The sequence below is a fragment of the Vigna umbellata genome, chromosome 2 (assembly GCF_029865625.1).
Source record: "Vigna umbellata cultivar VRB3 chromosome 2, Vumbellata_1.0, whole genome shotgun sequence".
NCBI lineage: Eukaryota > Viridiplantae > Streptophyta > Magnoliopsida > Fabales > Fabaceae > Vigna > Vigna umbellata.
Window position 1 is genome coordinate 41849740 of NC_142166.1, and position 24598 is coordinate 41874337.

The 24598-nt window shown below is 33.8% G+C and overlaps 3 protein-coding genes across 4 annotated transcripts; 1 reads left to right on the forward strand and 2 right to left on the reverse strand.

Moving 5' to 3' along the window:
- The first annotated feature begins 875 nt into the window (after window positions 1-875).
- On the forward strand, window positions 876-12972 carry LOC124843504 (sporulation-specific protein). The gene is made up of 11 exons (XM_047320263.2): window positions 876-1136; window positions 1944-2137; window positions 4468-4668; window positions 5228-5350; window positions 5573-5610; window positions 5692-5821; window positions 6156-10919; window positions 11248-11379; window positions 11581-11685; window positions 11758-11897; window positions 12345-12972. Exons 2-11 carry the CDS (start codon window positions 2060-2062, stop codon window positions 12583-12585), a joined length of 5952 nt encoding a protein of 1983 aa, XP_047176219.2. The 5' UTR covers window positions 876-1136; window positions 1944-2059; the 3' UTR covers window positions 12586-12972.
- A 2194-nt stretch (window positions 12973-15166) lies between these two features.
- LOC124843503 (Galactose oxidase/kelch repeat superfamily protein) lies at window positions 15167-17800 on the reverse strand. Of its 2 annotated transcripts, none has more exons than XM_047320262.2 (2): window positions 17664-17800; window positions 15167-16882 (listed from the first exon to the last, which is right to left on the reverse strand). In XM_047320262.2, the coding sequence occupies exon 2, from the start codon at window positions 16861-16863 to the stop codon at window positions 15433-15435; it is 1431 nt and encodes a 476-aa protein (XP_047176218.2). In that variant the 5' UTR covers window positions 16864-16882; window positions 17664-17800; the 3' UTR covers window positions 15167-15432. The 2 variants fall into 2 exon arrangements, with proteins under 2 accessions (XP_047176218.2, XP_047176217.2); XM_047320261.2 differs by having other exon boundaries at window positions 17502-17782.
- Window positions 17801-23238: 5438 nt separating this feature from the next.
- Window positions 23239-24226, reverse strand: LOC148204043 (uncharacterized). The gene has a single exon (XM_088107839.1). The coding sequence runs from the start codon at window positions 24208-24210 to the stop codon at window positions 23239-23241; it is 972 nt and encodes a 323-aa protein (XP_087963965.1). The 5' UTR covers window positions 24211-24226.
- Window positions 24227-24598: the final 372 nt, after the last annotated feature.

Below are 24598 nucleotides of genomic sequence, written 5' to 3' on the forward strand. Positions count from 1 at the left end.
TAAGATGAATATTTATTTTGGCAAAAGAAAGAAGGAAAGAAAGAAAAAATCTTAAAATTGTGATTTTTCTTGATTAGTAAGCATTTTGTAGACTCTAAAAACACACGAAGATAGCAAGAAGCTCCTAACCCCAAAACCAGCCATAAATCAAGGAGGGATAAGGCAGTACTTTGTCTTCGTCATGTTCCAATTTAGTGAGAACCACCGAGACAGGGGGCAAGACAGAAAAATCCATTAGCAAGACAACTTTAAGAATGTCAATCTAATATTCTAATTACAACCCTTCCCAACTCGTAGTTATTTGTTTAATTAGAGAATTAGATAGTGATAATCACCATGTAGAGGCATAGTTTTAGAGGGTTTGTGAAGTTGATAGCACATCTAATCCTTCACAGCTCCATTTTACCTTACTTAATAATGTCTCTAACTTTCTGCATTTTCTGCTAATTCACGCCACGCTAGCCCCTTATGTCGTTCCTTTGAAATCTTAACAAACTAAAACCACACAACACTACACCTCAAATCTCTCTTGTGGGTCTTGGTCCAATCTTGATGCTTGTCTCGAAAGTCTCAATCTTTCTTGTTTCTTAAGCAGCCACAGATCTGGGGCAAGGCAAGGGTACCTACCCAATATACCCAAGATGCTTTGTAGCCTCAAATCTTATTCTCATGCACCCCGCAAACAACAGCACTATTTAATTTATTAAGATAATAGTAATTAGTAAGTTGCTCCCAGTAACTTTCACAAATCTTAGGTGTCAGCCTTAAAGCGACACATTGAGGTGATTGTTTTGTCCCTGTGGTAATTCTCCTTGGTAATGTTTTGGTTAGAATTATGCAAGTGCGAAAATATCTATAAGGAGGAAAATACAAAAGAAATAGTGCTATTTTTGGCTACATTATTTTACTAGCTTTGTGTTAGCATTGGGTTTTTTAGGATTCTCTTTTACTCTATGCTTTTGTCAGTCCTTGGGTTCTGAGTCTTTTTGGGGTTCGGTATTTAGTAGTGCCATTGTCTAAAATCAGCATCTTTCTGGGTCCTTCTCCTTTTCTTCAACTTCAACCTCAGCTTAAATTCGAATTTTTTGTGCTCGATCCGTGGATTTTCCCGGTTAAACCTTTCGTCTCTCACCAAGGTATGCATAGAAAAAAGTTTCTCTTTTTAATTTATTTTCCAATCGTGTTCTGCTCCCACCCTCTTTTTCCCTCTTTTTTCCCTACTGTTCTCAAAATGGGGGAGAATGTTGCATTCCGTTATTCCATTTGGTTAAAGTAGTGTTTCAGTTCAGTTGGAGGGAGTCTTGTCTGATTGAAAAATGTGCTTGACTTACATAACTTTTTTTCTAAACAAATAGTTAGGAAGCAAAGCCTTGGCTGATGTTTTAATTTGGAGATCTGGCATTTTTGATACATGGTTCTGGGTCATTTTTGACTAACTGTGAGTCATTTCTCAGTTCTAGGTCTTTTGTGCCTCTTGCTGCTGAACTTTTTGATTTTTGTTTAATAATTACTACTTGCGCTACTATGAAGATGGCCTTCATAGTTATGTTACTGGATCTCTTTCAGCCAAAATTGTAGTTGTGAACTGCTGCTGCGGAGTGCTTTAGAATAGATTGATGAATTATTCAATTTAGATTTCTCTCCCTATCTCTCTGGTTCCAAAATGTGTGCTGGCTTCGCCCTTATAGCTCTGCATGTTTTCTCTCTCTAACAAATTGTTTATTTCATCTAAGATATTTTATTTAAAATTTGTATAGAAGTGCCTTTAATCCTGGATCAGTGGGTCCTAAATTTCTAGAGGTTTTTATTTTTTAATTTTAATAGCTGAGTTGCATTTAAAGTTTTGGTCAATGGAGCATGAATCAGAGCAGTATGATTGCTTAAGTTTGTGTAAAAGAAAAGGATACTTGTGAATGTAGATTCTTTGCTTTTTTTGCATTCAGGTACTGCATTGGTGGCCATCTTAACAAACACTTAACACTGCGTGGGAGCTGGGAATGGAGACGGAACCTTCAACTTATGCAGTAATGCATATAAGGTGTGATTAATTTTCCGAACAATGTCGAGGGTTACTAGGTGGAAGATTGAGAAGACCAAAGTAAAGGTGGTTTTCCGGCTCCAATTCCATGCTACACATGTAAGTTTCCCATCTATGTAACTTACTTTTTCATTCTTTGGCTTGGTGATTTCAAATTTCCAAGAAAGTTTGTTTTAGGTCGTTAAGGGAGAATAATCACTGTAACTTAGAGAATTTCAATTTTTCCTTCCCACTTATAAAAGAACGGAGAACACCAATTTGTCTCTGAAAGATGATCTGGGTCCACTGAACATTTGGTCTGAGTTGCCATGTAAACCTACAGTTCTTAGAATTTGTTCAAAGTTAAGTTTAATTAGTTGGCATTATCTTGCATTAAAATGTTTGAGTAAGTTTCTATCATCTCAATCAAGTTTAATTTGAACATTCAAATATGATATTGCTTTATCAGTCTAACGTTCTAACCGACTTAGAAACTTCTTTTCTTCTTCTGGTACATTATTTGATTTTATTTTTTTATTTCCTCCATCATGGTAACTAGTTCATGACAATCATATATTTAGGTAGTATTGACAACCTTGAAATAGTCAGCATCATCCTATTTCTATCCTGTCTAACCCTTCGTCTTTGTTCCATCTTTCAATCGAGAATTGTGAACTCTGACCAAACTATTTCTTATTCTTCAATTACATGATGTTTTTGCCTTTGGCTAAGTATTGTAAAACTGAAAATGAAAAAACATATATGAACCTATCTTCTGATAGAATCTCCATATATGGCAATTTGGAACATGGTCAGAACATCAAATTCATAGGCAATTGGTTATTTTATAAAAAAGCGTGTTGCAGAGCAGATACTAATTATTTGAACCATGTAGCTGTACCTTGATTGCTAAATTTTATGTACCAGCTTCTCAAGATTCCCACAAGTAAAATAATGCTATGGCAGGGTCAAACAACGAAAGATATACATATGCTAATTTTCACATAGCTATAACTATTACTAACAATTTGCTTCTCATCTATTATTTAGAGGAACAATTTTGTTGTTGAAATAATCACGCAGCTTTAGTAACTGAGAATCCATTTGTAATTTGAAATTGTTTTATGAGATAAGTGATTGGTTGATGCCTGGTGAAAATCAAATTTAAATATTGTGAATTTGTTGAGTAGCAGTTTATAGGCAAATCATATCTGATTAAGAGGAACAAAATCTGTATTTATTATATTAAGCTATAAATAAAACTTCACGGTGTCATTCAAACACACCAATTCAGCAACTCTGCCTCACCTTTCTCTCTATAAACATGATATAGTAATCTATTTTAGTGATTGTTATTGGACCTACCAGGTCATCAACTTTGAAGCCATTATCGAGCCACCTCAAAGATGTTCAGTTTTATAAACTTAACACTCACCATGTCTAATCCTTGGTATGAGAAATGTGTTAGAGATCTCATATAATTAGTGATATGGTTAAAGTTAAACTACAAAATACCCGTGGAAGTAATCCTTACCTCAAACTAATCTTTGGGGTTTAGTTTTGTGCAAACACTAATTCCAATAACAATAAAATGGTTGCTGATGTCTTATTGGTTAAGAAGTAATAATATAGAATTTCAAACCGACCAAAATCTTTTCAAGAAAAGAAAAAAGAGATAGATGAACAAGTAGTTTTTTAAAAATAGAGTGATTTATTTTCACTGGCCCCTGCCCTAAACCTGAGTGGAAGTTTTCAAGTGTCATGTATCAAGCATTAACTAAAATAAATGGTCCTCGTTGTCCTATATTTGTTTTTGTGATGGTTCAACTGTCAATGTTTGATACTGGTTCTAAACTTATATTGGGTTAAGGATTGTTAACAGATATAATAACAATTAAATCGATCATCTATCTTTTTGTGAAGAAACAAATACATCTAGGTTGATGCCATTGTTGAAGAAGAATTAAAATTCTTGATCAAGTTTAGCTGACCTCTGTGCTGATTAGGTTTAACTTAATCTTATTGAAAAGTTAATCAAACTCCAGAAAGGATTTGAGGTCCCTTATTGCAAGTGTCAACTTCTTTATCAACTTAGCTCTCTTGAACTTATTTATATTGGTGGTTCCAAATTATTTCTATCTATCCTGACTATTTACATTTTCAAATTCCATTTTGGCAAATGTAATACGAATGAAGCTACTTTGAATTCTGTAACTGGTAAAATTACATGGCTCTTAATATATTCAGCATTGTCGAGTGATAATATTTTGAAGAGAATTTATATTTAGGCAGTTTTCATGGTTAGTTGAATGTTTATATTTGGAAGAGTCAGTATTGAAACAGCTTTTCTTGAGACAGAAATATTGTTATTGCTGTTAATTCCATAGCTTTAGATCTTTTATTTTTTTTTTGCAATTACTAAGGACAAGTTTTGTTTCTGCTTGGTCTAGATTCCACAATCTGGATGGGATAAGCTGTTTATCTCTTTTATCCCTGCTGACACTGGGAAGGCTACATCAAAGACCACCAAAGCAAATGTGAGAAATGGAACTTGCAAGTGGGCAGATCCAATCTATGAAACTACAAGACTCCTCCAAGACATTAAAAGTAGACAATATGAAGAGAAGTTTTATAAATTTGTTGTGGGGATGGTAATTTTCTTTCATGGCTTTTAAATGAATGCAATTTATTATGTGGTAGCACTTACAGAAGTGTCATGTGGGAATGGTAGTTACCCAATGAAGCATAATTAATCATATTATCGATGGTTTAATGCAAAAACCTTCATTATATCACTCACTTTATTGGTTCATATTTTATGAACATATTTTTTGTTTGTTTTCCTGATTGATGCTCTGGTGAGATCTCAATTGTGATTTCTAATGGTGTGATAGAATAGATACTTTTGAATATATTTTTTTAATTTATTAACTTTCTTATTCAAAAGAATTTGATTCTGATTTTGAGGGGATGATAATGCTGTCTATAAAATCTAATTATCACTATGACTCATTTTAAAAACTAAACAATGGTATTTGTAAAATTTGAGTTTCATTATTTTTATGGTAAGCTATTCTCTCCATTGTATTTCCCACATTAGAAATACCTAAATATTGTCTATTGTTTTCAATGAGATAGATGCTTGTGGTCATTCATCTTGTTAGAAAAGTTTGAACTTTACTAACTTTTTTTTTGGTCTTACCACTTTAGGGTTCATCACGATCTAGCATCCTTGGTGAGGCCACCATCAATCTTGCTGATTTTGTTGATGCCTTGAAGCCAACAGCTGTTTCTTTGCCTCTTAATGGAACTGAACCTGGAGTCACACTACATGTAAGAGTCTCTCTTCAAATTTCACTTATGTAACTGTCTCTTGTTGATTAATTCATTTTTCATTGGTTGTGCACTTACATGGTTTTGTGGCAGTACAATCTTTGTGTATACCTATCAATGACATACAATACAACTCTTCATATTTTTTGTTTTCAAGTTCTTCAGTTGCTAGAGACCTCATTGCTATCACATTTAATGTTTTCTTTCTCTTGTTGAAGCCAGGTCACAGTGCAGCTTCTCACTTCAAAAACCGGTTTCAGGTGACATGAGTGAGCTATGACATTTAAGAACGTGCTTCTTCTAAAAACAATAAATTTATTTGATGGTATTATTACTTTCAGAGAATTTGAGCAGCAGAGGGAACTCAGAGAGAGGGGCCTACAGACAACCTCTGACCAAGGTACTCATGACGAATCTGCTGATAGCAAAGAGTCATCTCCTGACCAGAATGTCAATAATCATATAAATAAGGTTTCATACCTTCTCTCCTGTACTGGCATTACTTTTATATACCTTCTCTCCTATACTTGATTGGAAGGGTCAAGGAACCGGGACATTCTTTGAAAATAAAAATATAAATTCCAGACAGAATAAACATTTACATGTACACAAGTTATTTTTAATCTTAATGAAAACTACTTGACAATTATGTGTTAATGGTGGGGAAACCTGACTTCTTTTAAAGATGTATCATCTGGTATCCTACGGGGAGAAACATGTTTGTAGGCTTCATTCACTACCTAAAATTAAGCATTTTTTTTTTCGTTTGCTTGACGCAACCCCCTTATTTATTTCATGAAATTAGGTTAATTCAAGAGTGAAATTGAAAAGAGAATCTAAAGATCTCCCCCATATTTCTTCACTTGAAGGAGAGTCTAGGATAAATGAAGAGTATGCCGATTCAGCTGCTGGCTTTGATGGCTCTTCTAGTACTTCTGAAAGCATATATACTGAGAAACATGATATCTCTAGTGCACATGAAGTGGACAGTCTTAAAAGCACAGTCTCTGGTGATTTAAGTGGACTATCCCTCAGCCAAAGTACTCAACCAGACAAAGGGGAGGCACCTGATAATCAGTTTCCAGCACAGGGTAGTGATCGGGTTCATGGTTGGAGCATAGACTATTCAGCTGCCAACAGTTTGGCTGCTGCTTCTGAAGATAGGAGCAGTAGTAGACTTATGGGAAATTTGGAAGCAGTTGAGTCATCTATTCTTGATCTAAAATTGAAGGTAAGTTCTTTGCAAAATCATGCTGATGAAATAGGTGTTGAAACACACAAGTTTTCTGAGCAACTTGCAACTGAGATTTCGTCTGGAGAAGAGTTAGTAAAGGAGGTTGCAGTACTAAAATCTGAATGTTCAAATTTCAGAGATGAGTTTGAGCAGCTTAAAAATTCTAAATTGAGCTTACCATTCCCTCACAAAGATCCTACTGATACAGATCAGGATAAATTAGTTCAAAATTTGCAGCATAAATGGATTAAGGGGCTTTTGCTTATGGAAGATAAGTTAAGAGATATTCAGAAGGTGTCCATGGGATTTCCTGAAAGGGATTTTCGGTTCCTTAACTTGGAGTTAGAAGCACTGGCTGAAATTTTACAGAATCTCAAACAAGAATCTGGAGAGCCAATTTTTGGGGCCAAAATTGTCAATGAAAGGGAGAACAAGAAAATGAATTTGCATAAAAGTGAACAATTTTTAACAGATATTGGGTCTGATGCAGGTTTATTACAACCAGAAAGCATGAGTCATTATCTTTCCATACCTGGCCTTGTGTCTCACGAGTTTGATTCTGTTGATCCCACCCTTGCCATGAAAGAGAAAATTTTTGAACTTTTAAGAGAGATAGATGAGTCCAAAACCGAAAGGGAAAGCCTTGTACGGAAAATGGATCAGATGGAATGCTACTATGAAGCTCTTATTCAGGAACTTGAGCAGAACCAAAGGCAGATGATGGCTGAGTTGCAGAACCTTCGGAATGAACATTCTACTTGTCTGTACACAATTTCTGCTGGTAAGACCGAGATGGAGAGAATTCACCAGAATATGAATGAGCAGATGATGAAATTTGCTGAAGACAAACGCATTTTGGAAACTCTGAACAATGAGTTTGAAAGAAGGGCTATTTCTGCTGAAGCAGCCCTTAAAAGGGCCAGATTGAATTATTCTATTGCTGTTGGTCAATTGCAAAAAGATCTTGAACTGCTTTCTTGCCAAGTTCTTTCTATGCATGAGACAAATGAGAATCTCATAAAGCAGACCCTTTCTGATTCTTCAGTTCCAGACACTGATGATAGCCCAGAACAAGTGGTCTATCCTAAAATTTCAGAAGCTCATACATCTAATCGATTGCTGTGTCAAAATCACAGTTCTTCCTTACAAAGACAACATTTGGGTGAAGACATTTTACTTAATGATTTGAAAAGATCACTTCAGGTGCAAGAGGGGTTATACATACAAGTTGAAGAAGAAATTAGCCAAATGCATTTTGCAAATATATACTCTGATGTATTTTCTAAGGCTTTGCAAGAAACCTTGCTTGAAGCAAGTATTGACATTCAACTCATGAAAGAGAAAATTGTTCAACTCTCTCAGCAGCTGGCGCTTGCAAATGAATCAAATGAGTTATTGGTGTTGAGGTTGCAGAATGCTATGAATGATATCCTTTCACTAAATGAGTACAAGGAGGTCTGCACAGCAAAGAGCAATGATATTGCTCTCCAGAACCAGATTTTGGAGGCAAATTTAAAAACTCTTGCTCATGAAAACAGTCTTCTTACTGAGAAAGTTGATGAGCTGGATGTTCTTCTGACAGAGTATAGAAGTTACAAAGGAAAGTATGTGGCATGCAGTACAGAAAACTCGGAATTGAAGAGTTTATTGAAAAAAGAGAGCCTAGAAAATAATCATCTTCATGATGAAATATCCATTTTGCAGGAAGAATTAAAGTCTACTAGAACTAAAATTGACGAGGAAGTTTCAATGAAGAATATTCTGCAGAGTAATGTCACCTTTTTGTCTAATAAGATGCAGAAATTGCTGGCATCGTATGAAGAAAGACACAGTGAACTTTCTCTTTGTAGTAGATCTGCTTGTTTGGATTCAAAATGTGAAAACTTCGAGGGTCTTTTATTGCAGCTAGAAGAGCTGCAACAGAGTGCATTTCATAGAATCCTTCAACTCACAGAAGAGAAGGAGATTTTAGTGCATGATAAACAAAAGACTCAAGTATCTTTGAATACCGCTGAATCAAATGCTCTAGTCATGAAACAGAAGTTTGAGCATGATTTGGAAGAAATGTTACGTAGGATAACTGTGTCAGATGCTCTGTTGCAGAAACTTCAGTTAGATTTTGAGGTGATCATTAATAGAACTAGTGCTAGTTTGGAAGCTGAAGAGTTATACTCTCAGCAGCACAAAGAATTTTTGTCCGGTCTTAATCATTTGGAAGCTGAGTTACAACAACTTAATTCCAGAAATCAGGACCTTTCTCATGAAATAACAAAACTAGATGCTACATCTATTGAACTTGAAATGTGTAAGCTGAGCTTAGCAACAATTGAAGAGGAAAAGAAAGATTTGGAGTCGTCTTTACAGGAAAAAACTGAAGAATCTGCCAAGATTTCATCTGAGCTTGAGTTTTTGAAAAAGAACTTGAATTCTCTGCATGGTGAGTTGCACACTGAGAAAACTGTCAGAGAAAAGTTGGAGAAAACAGTTTCCAATCTTACCGCTGAATTGAATGAGAAGCAAAGCCAGCTGCAGGGAACGAGAGATTTGGAGTTGTCCTTACGGGAGAAAACAGAAGTGTCAGCCACAATATCATCTGAGCTTGATTCTTTGAAGGTGAACTTGAATTCTCTGCATAATGAGTTGCATGCTGAGAAAGCTGTCCGTGAAAAGTTAGAGAAAACAATTTCAGATCTTAACACAGAATTGAATGAAAAGAAGAGTCAGCTGCAGGGAAAGAAGGATTTGGAGTCATCTTTACTGGAGAAAACAGAAGAATCTGCCAAGATCTCGTCTGAGCTTACTTTTTTGGAGGAAAATTTGCATTCTCTGCATAATGATTTGCATGCTGAGAAAACTGTCAGAGAAATATTGGAGAAGGCAGTTTCAGATCTTACCATAGAATTGAATGAGAAGCAATGCCAGCTGCAGGATTCTGATCTGAACAGAAAAGAACTTGTCTATCTCAAACGAACGGTGTCAGACTTAGAATTTGAAAATTCAAGAATCTCAGATCTTCTACAGAAATCTGAGAAATATCTTAAAGACGCTTTAAAACAATCTTCTTCTATTACATTTCTGGAAACTCTGTTATCTGAAATGCATGAATTTTGCATAGCTACAGATATTGTTATGACTTTTACCAGAGCTCAGTTTGAGGATCATTTGGAAGAGCTTACTGAGAAACTTCATTCCACTTGCAGGCAACTTGATGTGCTTCACACGAAGAATTTTGATGTAGAATCTGAATTGAATCGCTGTCTTTACAGAGAACTGACGTGCATTGAAGAAAATACAAGATTGTTGACGAGTCTTGACTTCCTGAAATCTGAGTTAGAGGTCTTGACTGCTCAGAATAGAGAACTAATTGATCAAAACAGTGGAATTGTGTCAGAGGTTAAGGATCACAAGAATAGGACAGAAGAGGTCAGTTATACTTATGTGCATGAAAGAGAGAATGTCGTTGAGGTTGCAAGGTTGGAGCAATTGCTGGCAAGTTGTCGTAGAGATGCTGAAGAACTCTTTTTGTCTAAGGAAGAAGCTGAACTCAAGTGTATAGTTCTCCAGGACAAATTGGACGAACTAGAAACTGCATGCACTTCATTAAAACAATCAGATGATGAACTGATAAGGCTTCAGAGCCAATGTAATGAGCTTACCAAGAGGCTTGCCGAACAGGTTTTGAAGACAGAGGAGTTTAAGAATTTGTCTATTCATCTGAAGGAACTGAAAGACAAAGCTGAGGCTGAATGCCTTAATGCTCATGACAGGAGAGGACACGAAGCACCACCAGTTGCTATGCAGGAGTCCTTGAGAATTGCATTTATCAAGGAACAATATGAATCGAAGTTGCAAGAACTAAGACAGCAGTTGTCTTTGTCAAAAAAGCATAGCGAAGAAATGCTGTGGAAACTACAAGATGCAGTCGATGAAACTGAGAATAGAAAAAAGTCTGAAGCTTCTCAAATAAAAATTAACGAAGAGCTGGGGATGAAGATCTTGGAATTGGAGGCTGAGTTACAGGCTGTACTTTCTGACAAACGTAATTTGTTAAATGCGTATGACCTGCTAAAGGCTGAAAAAGAGTGTTCCGCAATAAGCCTTGATTGTTGTAAGCAAGAAAAACAAGAGCTTGAAGCTTCTCTTGTGAAATGCAATTTGGAGAAATCCAAAATTGAAGTAGAACTTAATTTGGCGAAGGAGCTGGTGGAGACTACGAGATCTCATGCAAATTCTCTAAACAAGGGCAATGGTACATTATCTTCTTCATTGAATCCTCAACAAATATATAATCATGAGACAGAGAGTGCAAGTTTACTCATCAACATGCAACCCGAGGTAACTGATTTATTTATTTATTTTTATTAAACTTCTTTAGCTACCATTTCATAAAAGAAGAAATCACCTTGTCACTAGGATGAATTTGCATGTATGGAATTAAAAGATTATGCACAGTATAGAAAGGAAACTTTTGGAACCGAGTATCCTTTATTTTTTTTGTTTTCTTTTCTTTCCCTCATCTTTGTTTCCTATATTTAATTTTGAGCTTAATCGAAGTCTTTAATTTTGAAGAAAAGATTATGTAATTTCTCTTAATGCAATATCCAATGTATGCCTTCTTTTGACAAGTAGCACGTCTTAAGAATTTTTTTTTTTATAATTTTAGGATCCTCTTGCATCTAGTGTTATGAATGGAGGACAAACTCTTGGAAGTGAAAAGGACTTGCAACAAGAAGTAATGAAGCATGTGGCATCAACCGAAAGTTTGAAATCTAGCATTGACCACTTGAGTAAGGAGGTAATTTTTAAAATGCACAAACAAGTTAGGGGTCATTACTTCTTTTTTCATCTATTCTAGCTCCCATTACACTTTACACTTAAAGTAGTACTTTCCTTGCCTTATATCTTCCACGAATATAGATAGCTTTTGTATTTTCTTGGTTTTTGTGTTGTCACATTTTTAGTTGTGTCGGATGTCTAAGTTGTCTTCTGATTCCAGCTGGAAAGGATGAAAAATGAGAATATGCTTCCTTCAGTAGATGGTCATAGTCATGATGAGCCAAGTTTTCCAGGTCTGCAAAGAGAACTGATTCAACTACATGAGGTAAAAGATTCTTCTTCATTGACAGTTATGAACCATTCCTCTGTCTAGATATTAACTTTGTACCTTGCTCAGGCCAATCAAGAATTAGGAAACATATTTCCTGTATTCGATAAATTCTCAGTCAGCGGTAATGCATTGGAAAGAGTGCTTGCTTTAGAGATAGAGCTTGCTGAAGCATTGCGCACCAAGAAGTCAAACATGCAATTTCAGAGGTACTCTCTCCTTTGCAACAGTTATGAGATTTGGTAATAAACTTGTGTTGGAGGAACTTCTCGTCAAGATTCCACCTCTTGCTTCAATTGATTAAAATGTGATGACTAGTAAAAACTTTGGCCACACTATAAACTCAGTAACACTAAATTGTCTTGGTTGTTTACTTCTGCTTGAGTTTACACATGTTCAATTGTTATATTTATTTTATTGTTTCTTTTTTCTTCTTCAGAAGCTGGTGGTGCCAGACAAAAATCCAACTTTTTAAACTAATAATCTAGCTCATTTACCTAAAGCTGTTTCATGTCAACTGTTTTCTTTGTGTTGTGGGGTAGCTATTTATTGTCTAGAAGCACTGGAAAAGTTTGTGATTGATCCTTAAGCTTAAAACTTTTCAAACAATTTTGTATTTGGTAACAGCATTGAGACATTTCTGTCCTATGTTTCAGTTCTTTCTTGAAAAATCATGGTGATGAGGAAGCAGTATTCCGAAGCTTCAGGGATATCAATGAGCTAATTAAAGATATGTTAGAACTAAAGGCAAGACATTCTGCTGTGGAGACAGAACTGAAAGAGATGCATGACCGTTACTCTCAATTAAGTCTTCAATTTGCAGAGGTTGAAGGTGAGAGACAAAAACTCATGATGACTATAAAGAATACTCGTGCATCTAAGAAGGCTTCAAGTTAATTCATCAACCTTGTAGCCAGTGAGGAAGCATTTTTTACCCCTTGCACAGGCTAATAATAATTCATGCTCAAGATATTCGTGGCCTCACCATATCCTCCCTTCTGTTAATTATATATATATAGATAGATTATGCTATATAAGGGGGCCCATCAGCCATAGCAAGAGCTTATATTTTTGAAGGGTTGGTATGGTGTTTACATCATTTCCAAAGTTAAGCAGCAGATAATACTGTGTAAATAAAATAATTTGTGTTAAGAATCGAAGTATATATCCCTGTAACATCTTTTACCATAGCCTTGAATGCTGCAATTGTTTCTTCTGTACAGGAACAAGATTACTTCTATTTAAAGCAATTTTGTGAAAACTCGTTTATTTTCTCCAGCTGAACTATATGTGTTTGTAATTAAAAGTTGCTTAAACCAAATGTTGATTGTTTGGTTAATTAAAAAGAACTAGTTTAAGCACGAAGGTGATATACATAAATAGTTCTCCAACATCACATTTGGCACAATAAAAAGAGCACTGTACACAAAAATATGGATGGGTAGTGACTCATGCAAACGTCCGTTTGACCCAAGTGTTATATGACAACCTTATATTGAAAACTACAACAAATATCTCCCTTTCTTTTAGTATTTACCATCCGTACTTAAAATTTAAACTGAACAAAATTATGTATAGAGAGAAAAAAAAAACATGAAATTAATCATTGTAATTGATTTTGCATTGTTTATGGTAAAAAAAAAACTAACTACAAAAGCTAAGATCTGGATTTTAATCATGGGTAAAAGAAAATCATAAAATATTATTTTCGCAATTAAGATGACAAAAAAATAAAATAAAAGAATACTGTATAAAAATATCTTTTTTTTAACAAACATATATTAGATACACTTTTTTTGTTATTACTCTTTTCTTATCATATTTTGTAAATTTTCTCTTTACTCTTTACGAAGACATTTGGTAAAAAGAGAATGTTTATACACTCGAGAGAAATAAAATTCATAAGAACAATTACATTTTTTTCGATGTTAATTTCATTTCAATCTTTAACTTGTCATCAAATTAAATAATTAAACCTTAGTTTTAATCATTTTATTTTTTTAAAAGTAAATTAAATATGGAACATTTATTTTGTGGAGTTCGAGAATTAAAAACGTTTTATTTAGCAAGTATGATAAAACGCGTGATATGCATTGGTGTGGATGGAACATTTTCCATGAAAAAATTGAAGAACCCGTGAATGACGTGATGATGTGTCTCTTTTGTCCCTTCCATAAAAAAATATCTCTAATCATCATACCGGTTGGTACACAACACAATAAATAAAACCCTTTCTTTCTTTTAATTTTAATTTTTGTAATTTTTAAAAGGGGAGCCCTAAAATTTAATAAAGCTATGCATTTATATCTAGGGTTAAATATGTTTTTAGTCTCTAAACTATTGGTTGTTTCTGGTTTTCGTGTAAGGTAAAATTTGGTCCTCATTCTTTTCGAAACGTTCGTTTTAGTCCTCGGAACTTTGATTTTAATCCTCATTTTGTTGCTAGATGAGGACCAAATTTTTAAACGGTGTTAGTTTTCGAGGACTAAAACGAACGTTTTCGAAAAGAATGAGGACCAAATTTTACCTTACTTTGAAAGAGGGACGAAAACCAGAAACAGCCAATAGTTTAGGGACTAAAAATATATTTAACCCTTCCATCTATGTCCCACAACTTCATCCAATATGTACTTTTACCATTTTTTTTATATTAATCACATTTTAGTTATCTATCCTTTTCTAAAACATGTTAACCAGATATTAAACCAGATAATTTAATGTGGCCTTACAAAGAATTAATGTAGACTAATTAATTCGGTTGGAAACTAAGCAAATTAGATATAATCGATCGATAAATATCGCTATTTTTTAATTAAATAATCTGTTAATATGATAATTGATACAATTCTGGCTATATATTATGATGTAGATGGTTAGACTTAAATATTATGACATATTCATTTAGCTTCATGAATAATTTTTCCAAATAGTAGACGTTATAAGTTACGTCAAAGTTTATATTTATTATAAAATTATGAATAGTTTATCCTTTTCCCATTATTATTATTATTATTATTATTATTATTACTATTATTATTATTATTATTATTATTATTATTATTATTATTATTATTTCACGTTCAAGTATTGAATTGTCTTCGGATAGTTTAACTTCACCCAAATTATAAAACCTTCATATATAAAATAAAAAAATAATCCCCTTTAACTAAAATATCCTTATTAAAGAAACTGTAATTGTTAATTAATTCAATATTTTGATAAAATATTAACCAATAAGATTTTTTAAATAAACAATATTTTCATTTATAAAATAACACAATTTAAAACAAAATACTTTTTGTGGAAGATAATTTGAAAATGAATAAAACATAAAAAAATAACAACGGAAGTGTATCATTAACATTAGATATTACATTTTCGATTAAAAAAAAACAGTATTTTTACTTTTTAATTCCTTAAACCAGAGCCAGAAACATTTTCTGCGCCATAATTGGACGGATTATATGTTGCAATCTAATGACATAATAATGACCTGGTGTGATATTATAGTAGAGCATATCAACAACGAAATTGACAATTCCTATGGCACTTATTTACCCGTGTGAAAAGATAAATAGGTGCGGCACTATATACCTATTGCAACTATCACAGCACTCGCTGTTTTGTTGACACCTGACTTATGATACAAAATGGACACAATTCAATTTCCATAAGACTAACTCGTGTAACTGCCAACAAACAGATACATTCACTGCTTGTCACAGTCATTGCTTGATTTTTCATCTATATGTCAATGACTTGGCAACTGACTAGTTCAGCCTGCCCAAAATCCCTGCAGGCAACTACCCTCCAAACAACTGCTGCATCTGATTCAGAAGCCAGTTCTGGAGATTCATGCAATGTACTTTGTGACAGAGTTGAGAGTGATGGTGAATAACCCAAATTATTCCGCAGGCCTGCCTGCAGAACAGCAATATCATGATTGGCATCTTTTGTGATAACATGGAGCTTCCCGTGGAAACCAGCAAGTAGATATGGAGACTCTGAATCAGCAGAATCATATATGGGAACTTTTCCAATAACTACTTTCCAAGCATCTTCACCTCGGTCATAAACCTTGATCCTTCCACTATCCATAGCATTAGAAGGATCAAAAGCATATAATTCATCGTCCACTACTACACTCAATTTGGTTCCTGCCTGCCGTGCAGGCCACCCTTCACCCATTCCAGCAGGCATTTCTATCCATGAGTTAGTGTCAGGATCATAGATTTCTCCCCCAACATCAACAAAAAAGGGCCATGAATACAGACTCTGTGGAACACACAACCTTCCCATGTATGAGGTCAACCCTGTGGCAATAGGCTTTAACATGTCAGCCAAAAAAGCACTGGGAAGGACTTGAGCTCTAGAGAATGGCATACTGGGTACATGTGACCATGTATCTGTAGAGGGATCAAAAACTTCAGCAGATTGGAGAGGAACCAATCCAGCGTGACCTTGACTAACCCCTCCAACAACATAAAGCTTGTTATTTAAGATGCCTGTCTTACTGTACGCCCGACCCGTGGACATAGGAGTCACCTTGCTCCATGTACTTTGTATCGGATCAAATCGCCACACACATCTCATAGTTGAAGCCTTAGAAAATCCACCAAGAACATAGAGACACCCATCAACAGCTCCAATTGCACAACCACAATAGGGCATTTCATCAAATGCATCCTTCCGTCCAAGAAAGCCTCTAATAACTTCAGCAATTCTGATACCCTCCACCATGTTCCACATCCAAAGCCTAGAAGAACCTTTTCTAGGTTCTTCTTCATCGGCAAAATTGGGCATGTTGGGCACTCTCTGCCATATCTTAGAACGAGGATCCAGAGCATGCCATACAAGATTATTTTCTCCAACCTTAATCAATAGATAGAGCCATTCTTCAGTTGTCCCAAGTTCTTTCCTCAATTTATACAGTTCTAAACTCATGATAGTTGACTTCCACTTCTTTGATACCATCCTTACATTTAAGTAACAAATTCTAGGAAGTCTAGCAATGATCTGAAGTGATAACTCATCAGGGAGATTAGGAATGAGCCTTGGACTCTCTTCATCAACAGTAGGAGACATTCTTTGCCTCTTACATGCCTCATTTGGAGAGACTCCATCCCGTTCCCTCTTGTCAGATTTTGTACTCGCCACACTAAAAAATGCACCCATATCTAGCAAAATTCAATATCTGCAAGGAAAACCAAATTACCATGAAGAAATTTGAGTTCTCAAAATAAAAAGGCTAGCATCAAATAACCCCATTCAATGAAAATTAAAGAGAGACAGAAAAGCGGTGTAAGCAGACAATAATCCACCACTCGCAAGTCACAAAAATGAACATGAGAGAAATGCACTTTAAACACCCTCCAGGACTTTAAATGAAGAACACAGTACAGTATACAGCTTGCTAACAATAAAACTCGTAAAATCTTCTACACAGTGGCCATCAGAAGCAGGTGATACAAACTATAGAAATTCCTAATCATCACATCATTCAATAAACCAGAAAAAGCAGATCCAACCAAAAGAAACACTCAAACCTAAACATTTATCAGAATTCACTTTCCGCGGATGAAATTCAGGGAGAACAACAATATTCGAAACTAATTTTACAAAATAAAAATAAAACAAGAGTTTTCAAGAAGCAATTTGAAGCAGGTCTCAGCAGCCCTTTCACCTAATTTGTCACTTCTCCAACAGACCCAATAACGAAAGGATGCCCTTCGAAATTGAAGTGAGAAAAGGAAGAGGAAATGAATTAAAATGAGATGAGAAAAAGAAGGAATTGAAGATAGAGAGGTACTTACAGTGACATCAATGAAAAAAATAGGGATAACAGTAGGATTTGAGAAGAGAATGAGAAGAAGGGAGAAAGAAAATAAAGAAAGGAAATGGAAAATCAAACGAAAAAAGAGAGGGGAAGGATGAAAACGTAAAAGTGAGGGAAAGTGGCATTGCATTTCGCATACATCACCACTTCACCAAGTCTTTGCTTTGCGTTCAAACTGGAAGTTGCAGGAACCCAACGTGGGTAGCTCCCAATTTTTTTCTACACCCAAATACTATAATCTAATCACCACTATTCCACATTTCCTTCCTTCTATCTTTTTTCAGATTTATTTATTTTTTTATAGTAACAGTTATTAATCTTAACTTTAAATTAAAATAAACAGAACAACCAACAATTTTATAGTTTTTTTTTTATTTTTCTTAAATAATATTTTATATAAAAATAAATGTATTTTGGAATAATACAAGTGCAGATCTTCGGTGATTATATTATGAATAGAGGTTGAGAAAATCTGTGATAAAATAAAAGAAATATATTAAAATTTATCATTATTTTACAAGCTTCTGGTAACTTTTTATCAGCATTAGGAATAGAAAAAGTGAGAGGTTACCTGATAAAAAGATGACCTGGACCTGATCTATATGAAGCCAAATTTTTCTAAAGAGCAAGCACTTATTGACTTTTATAAACTTTAATTTGGTTAAAAGATTCAGATACAGGTCTTTCAAAAAAATCTTTTGCACCTAACGCGTCAACCTAGGTAAATCAATATAAATATTTTTTTTCTGTTGATATTTTTTTATATTCAATTTTTATAATTTAATAAAATCGCACACTTATTTTTTTTCTTAATTATTAAACACGTTAATAAAAAAAATGATAAATTATAATATTATTGAAATATAAACCTACACATTATAAAACAAAATTTTAGACAAATTCAATAGCACAAAAATGACTTAGATGCGTGTAACATATTGTAAAATTCCACATTAAAAATGTAAAGTGACATTTTTGTAAATATTTTGTTGAAATTAAAGTTAGGTCCTTTCATAATATACATCAATTTTTAAATTAATATAGATCGTAAGACTAATAAATTTTAAATAACTTTAGACAATCCTAAGAATCATGTCAAATTGGAAATTGATGTCTCTCATGGAGGGATTTGATGTCAATTTATTTTTTAAAATTTTAGAATTTTGTGATTGTCTTCGTCTCTCCTCTGATTGAAAATAATTTTTACCAATGGAGGTGAGAGATGATGATTGTCCTAGAAACCAAAAACAAAGAACAATTCATCACTGAAAACCTCTTATGTTCACCAATCACAAATCCCCTTCATAACACATGGCGTAGATGTAATCACATGATGTTGTATTGGTTGATGCGCTCCATAAGCTCCTCCATCAGACAATCAGTTGTGTGGATGGAAATGCTTCTAAAATGTGGAAATATTTGGAAGAAAAGTTCTCACATTCTAATAAGTTTTACATTGATTTTCAAAATCAAATCTAGAAGTGTAAGTAAGGTGTGATTAAACCATTTATGATTATTACACACGATTAAAAACTATGTGGAAAGAAATTGAACTATAAGGACATGTTCTTGTTTATAAATGCTTTGCATCTTGTTCTTGTGGTCTTCTTTCAAAAGTACAAAAAGAAAGAGAGATTGTGTCATTTGATTTCTTTGTGGTTTAAATGACAACTACTCCCAAGTACGATCTCAAATAATGATCATGGATCCCATGCCCTCCATCCTCAAGACATTCTCTATGATTCTTCAACATGAAAGAGAATTTATAAGTAATTCTTGAATTCTCCCTTCTAAAAAATTAGTTGTTTTCTCTATGCAATTGGATGAATATGTCAAATCCCACGGTTTCAAGAATTTGAATGGAGTAGTAAAAAACAACAATTCTAGAAAATCAAACAATCAGAACATAAAATATTGTGAGAATTGCAAAAAGACAAACCATACAATTGAAACCTATTACTGGCAAATTGGTTTCCTTGTAAGGTATAGAAAATTTGGTCGTGTCTCTTTCTCTGGTCCCAAATTCTTACTAGTCTGGCTGAAGTAGACTTTACTATAGCCTCATAACAATATCAAATGGTTAAAGGCTCTCCATGCAACCCATTCAATTTCTCAAAGGAACATTATCAGATCATTTTAGCTCTTCTTCAGCAATCCAAACTTGGATCGTCTTCTACCAATCATACTCAAAGTTCCCTTCGTAATGCTATAGGTGATGTTTCTCCCATTTTTTTCCTAGATTTTGGACAATGATGCTACAAATCACATTTTCCCCTCCAAATCTTGTTTTTCTTCTCTAAAACCCATATCACATGTTCAAATAAAGTTACCTAATAATACCATTGTCATTGCTCAATTCTCTAGCGATATTACCCTTGAAAAATTAACTCAGGTTGATGCTTTATATGTACCAAGTCGCTAACCTTATTTCAATTCCCAAATTAATGTTCATAATTGATTGCATGATTTTTTTTATGAAACTTGTTTAATTATGCATAAATCAATATTTTGGATGATTGGTGCAACTAAGAAATGGAATGACCTATTGTTTTCAACAAGATTCCAGTGACTTAAGTTCATGTGGATCATATTCTCTAAATGTTACTAACACACTACATTCTGCCATAGTCACATATAATATGTCTATGCTATGGCATATTAGATTAGGTCATACTTTGAACAATGTGTTGCAATTTTTAGCTTCCAAATACACTAACATTGTCTTTGATTTTTTACAACTTGTGATGTATGTCATTTTACAAAATAGAAACACTTGTCATTTCTTATCAATAATAATAGAAGTAAAATTTTCTTTAATCTATTCATGTGGGTATCTAGGGTCTAATTGTCTCTTTCTCAATAAACAATTTCAAATATTTTGTAGGTTAAATTATACCTTTCGTCCCCATTCTTTTAAGAAAATCTAAATTTGGTCTCTTTATTTTTATGCGTCTCAATTTTGTTCCTGTTTTGAAAAAAAAATGATGTAATCAAGCCTTAATCATTAACCACGTCGTTAACAAAACATTGACAAGGCATGCATATGTAATAGTTTTTGAATTTTGTGGTGTAATATGAATTTGATGATGTGGAGTTTTGTTTTTTAAGAGGTATTTAATAAAATGGGGTTTACTCATAAAGCTTCAATTAGTGAAACTGGGTTTTGAAGAGTTAACAAATATTGAAAGTGAAACTCTTCATTGTCCTTGGGAGCGTGTTAGTTGGAATTGCGGGTTTGTTGCAATGGAAGATTATGAGCATTAAAGACGAGTAAATGTTCTTCTATGATGTGTTTAAATGCTAGGGTATAAGGTATTTAATATGCTTGTGTTGTCCCATCATGTTTAATGTGTTTGCAAATTGCAATGCTAAAATATGTTGTTGATTACCTTCATCTCATTATTCCTCTACTTGTTTGTATTTTCTATGACAACCAATCAACAATTCAATTAGCTAAGAATCCTTCCTTTCATGACAGAACCAAGCATATAGGAGTAGATATTCATTTCATACGTAGAAAGATTCTTTATGAGTTCATTCTTTTATCACGTATTCCTTTTAAACACTAACTTGCTTATATGTTTACAAAAGATTTATATCATGCACCTTTCACTGCTAACATGTTCAAGATGGGTCTCATTAACATCCACAACTCACCTTGAGATGGGATATTAGATAAAATAATAATTAGTTGATATTGTTGTATAATTGTTGCTTTCTTGAACATTTATTTTTCGTTTTCTTATGTTAGAATTAGTTTGCTCTCTTTTATTTCTCAAACTTTGCTTTATATAAACTAATTTCCTATACATTATATAATGATTTGATCAACGAATAAAGAAATGTGTTTTGTTCATACAAACTCTAATAATAGAAACAACGTGAGTGCCCTCACCTTTCTCTTTCTCTGTTACGCTAAACCTCCCACCAAAGTGCAGCAACAATGTCAAACTTGTAGGACCAAATTTTTCAATCCATTTCACTTCATCTTGTCGTTGTGGTGCTAGCTTGGGTTGAAACTTTCATTCTCCTCAATTTTATTTTGCATTAAGGTTGGTGTTTTATTCACTATTCATTGTTGTTTGTTCTAAAGATTGCATTTTTGTGTTTTTAGTTTAATCTTGATTTTGTAAAATTCACTGAAATAACTAAAAAATTATTCTTGACTCAAATATTTTTGTAGTAACTTCTATTAGGTTGTATTTAAATGTAAAGTGTTCAGATCTAAGATATTGGTTATAGATTCAAAGTTGTTAATATTTGGTGGTGAAAAACTTCAAATGGTCATAACTTTTGTTACATATATCAGATGGAAACGCTTCAAAAATGAAAGTTATTGGAAATTGAGTGATGAATGAATTAACAAATGTTTGCAAGGGATTAGGGATTTAGAATTTAAAAAATTTCATCACTTACGTTATGTATTTTATTTTCTTAGTATTTTTTACTGATTTCTCTACACTTTACCATTTATCTGAGATACCCATACTATTTAGAAAATTTTGAAAATTTTTGTAGTGTATTCTTATATTTTATATTTAATTTTTTATGATTTCAGTAAAAAAGAAAACATTGACAAAAAAATTAAAAAGAAAAAACAAACAAACTCACAAATTAATAAATGTTGTTCCTACAATATATTAATTAACATATCTTATAAATACAATCAACCTTAATTGACATATGCTTAGAGACAATAAATTTATGTTTCCCACTATAACGTTGAACTTTTAACTCATAAAAAAAGTGTCTAAAATAACATTAGTTATAAGTTTTTTTGTGTTAGTCATAATTTATTATTTTATATTATAGATACATAATAATTTATAATATACACACAATACATATATTATATAATGATAGAATACATGTAGTATATAATGATAAGAAAGTTGTAAATATTAAAGACCTATTTAGACCAATTATACACTTTCATTGACATTTAAAAGCCTTATTGATCAGGTAAAATGTTTTTAAAAATAGTTTATAATGGAGAAATAAGTTAGATTTAGGTGTTAGATAACAATATCTATTAGATAATAATATAAAACTCCCATAAATTTTAGCGCATGACCTTTTATTATATTTAATCCATAAAATAATAAATTAAATTAATTTGGCTCACTTTTTTGGTAATCAACTAACCCTCGAAAAAATATCTAAGGGGGTGGACTTGTGGCTATGGTTTTGTTCCATGTTGCACGTGTCTTCCTCCTGAATTTGGACTAATAGTAGTCGCTAGGGCCCAATGCCCGTATCATGCTTTTTAGGGTCTTTAAATCACATCAAACACTAGTGTAAAAATATCATTTTAAACAATATTGATTTCAAAATATCGATCTCCTAAGAAAAATTAGTCTGAAATATGTAAAATAATTGAGTCATTTTTCGTTGGGTGCTTAAGAAAGTAATATAAAGGGTATATATTATATGGCTATATATATAATTGATGCAGTATGCATATTGTATTTAAGAAACTATGTATATGTCTGATGTATTAGCAGATACTCTTAGTCGTAAAATATTGTTGCTTCTATATTTTCGGCAGTTAAGCATTTGCTATTGATTTGTTTTGGTCTTTTAGGTGGTTGAGTACATGTGTTTAAGTGAAAGCCTTTGAATATAATTAAAGATATAAAACAGTAAATAAATTTCACAATTTTACCAGTAAAGAAATAGTCATGTTCCCTTTAATGTAAAGATCTGCATAATTTCTAAACAAATGTCAAACTGCGATTCGTAGCTTCGCATGGTTTTTCAACAAATGTAGCAGCTCCAGAAAGAAATTGTCCACATAAACGTCTAGAAGGGGTCATGGGCCTTGTTGGAGCAGATGCGGGCCGGCCCAAGTAAATGTCTGGGAAAGAATCTGAAAGGTGAGGCTGAAGCAACCAACCAGGCCCAGAAGCATAATAATTGGGGCTGACACACTCACGTAAATCCCCACATCGCTCACTTTCACTTGAAACTTTCTTAGCCAACTCTTCCTCAAACTGAGGACCACGCTCTTCAATCTCGAACCCTTCGTTAAATTGCATCTCTCCGTCGTCATCGTCGTCGATAGGGTAGCAACACAGTTCGCAGCAATCGTCTTCTTCAGGGACCAACCTCATCGTCACTCTTTCATCTTCTGTTCGAACTTCCATAATGCAGTGCTCGCGACCACGCCTCACTCTCTCCGCCGTTACGATCAACCTTCCGTCTCCGTTACATTCCCTCGTGAAAGCCCAAGGCATTTCTCTCGTTTCCTCCATCAACGTTAATGGCGGTGGAAACTGCCTCTTCCTTTTCGCACTCTTCTCTCTGCACCTCATCATCACAATCGGAGACTCAGGTTCCGCTAATTCCTCCATGTAGGTTATCATGCAGTCTCCGCTCTCCGTTCCGATGACGTCTCCCATCATTGTCGTTCGGAACGCCCCCGAGGCCGGTGCACACATCCTTGACATCGTCGGAGGCGGTGGTGATGACGGTTCTGATTCCGCGGCTTCTTCTGTTGTGCAGCGATGAACAACTCTCGTGGGTGGTTTTAATTCTGAGTGAAATAGGGTTTTCAGACCTGCTTCGCCTGTACGGTGTCGTTCTGGTGTACTTTTCGATGGGAACGCTAGTTTGGCTTTCCTCGGCAATACGAGACTATAAAACAATGATGTGATGTGCGATAGATATTTGCTGAACATTTCCATGCATATATGTCTTCCACTGTTTCCTGAAGAAAACATAGACATAAATGATTAGTGGATTTCCTTCTCCTCTTATTTATACTACTGACAGTTTGTTCCAACAGAGAGAATCTTCGGCAAACAAATTAAAATAATTAAAATAAATATACGCGTATTCTTGATAGATATGTATAGTTGGAGAACGATTAAAATAAGTGAAAATTTTTAATTCAATAAATAACATGTGATAGAAAATAAAAATACATGATAATAACAAGATTATTAATTTTTATTGTAATTTAAAAATCATATTTTGCACGTTAATAATCATTAACACAGTGAATCATGGATTCTAATTCTCAATTAAATTAAATGTTGGTAATAAAATAGTTAAAATAGAAATTAGGATACC

Coding starts and splice junctions, on each gene's coding strand:
- LOC148204043 (XM_088107839.1), bottom strand. CDS start 24,210: ATGGAAATGTTCAGCAAATATCTATCGCACATCACATCATTGTTTTAT.
- LOC124843503 (XM_047320262.2), bottom strand. CDS start 16,863: ATGGGTGCATTTTTTAGTGTGGCGAGTACAAAATCTGACAAGAGGGAA.
- LOC124843504 (XM_047320263.2), top strand. CDS start 2,060: ATGTCGAGGGTTACTAGGTGGAAGATTGAGAAGACCAAAGTAAAGGTG. Junction 2,138..4,467: donor TCCAATTCCATGCTACACAT/GTAAGTTTCCCA, acceptor TGCTTGGTCTAG/ATTCCACAATCTGGATGGGA. Junction 10,920..11,247: donor TCATCAACATGCAACCCGAG/GTAACTGATTTA, acceptor TTATAATTTTAG/GATCCTCTTGCATCTAGTGT.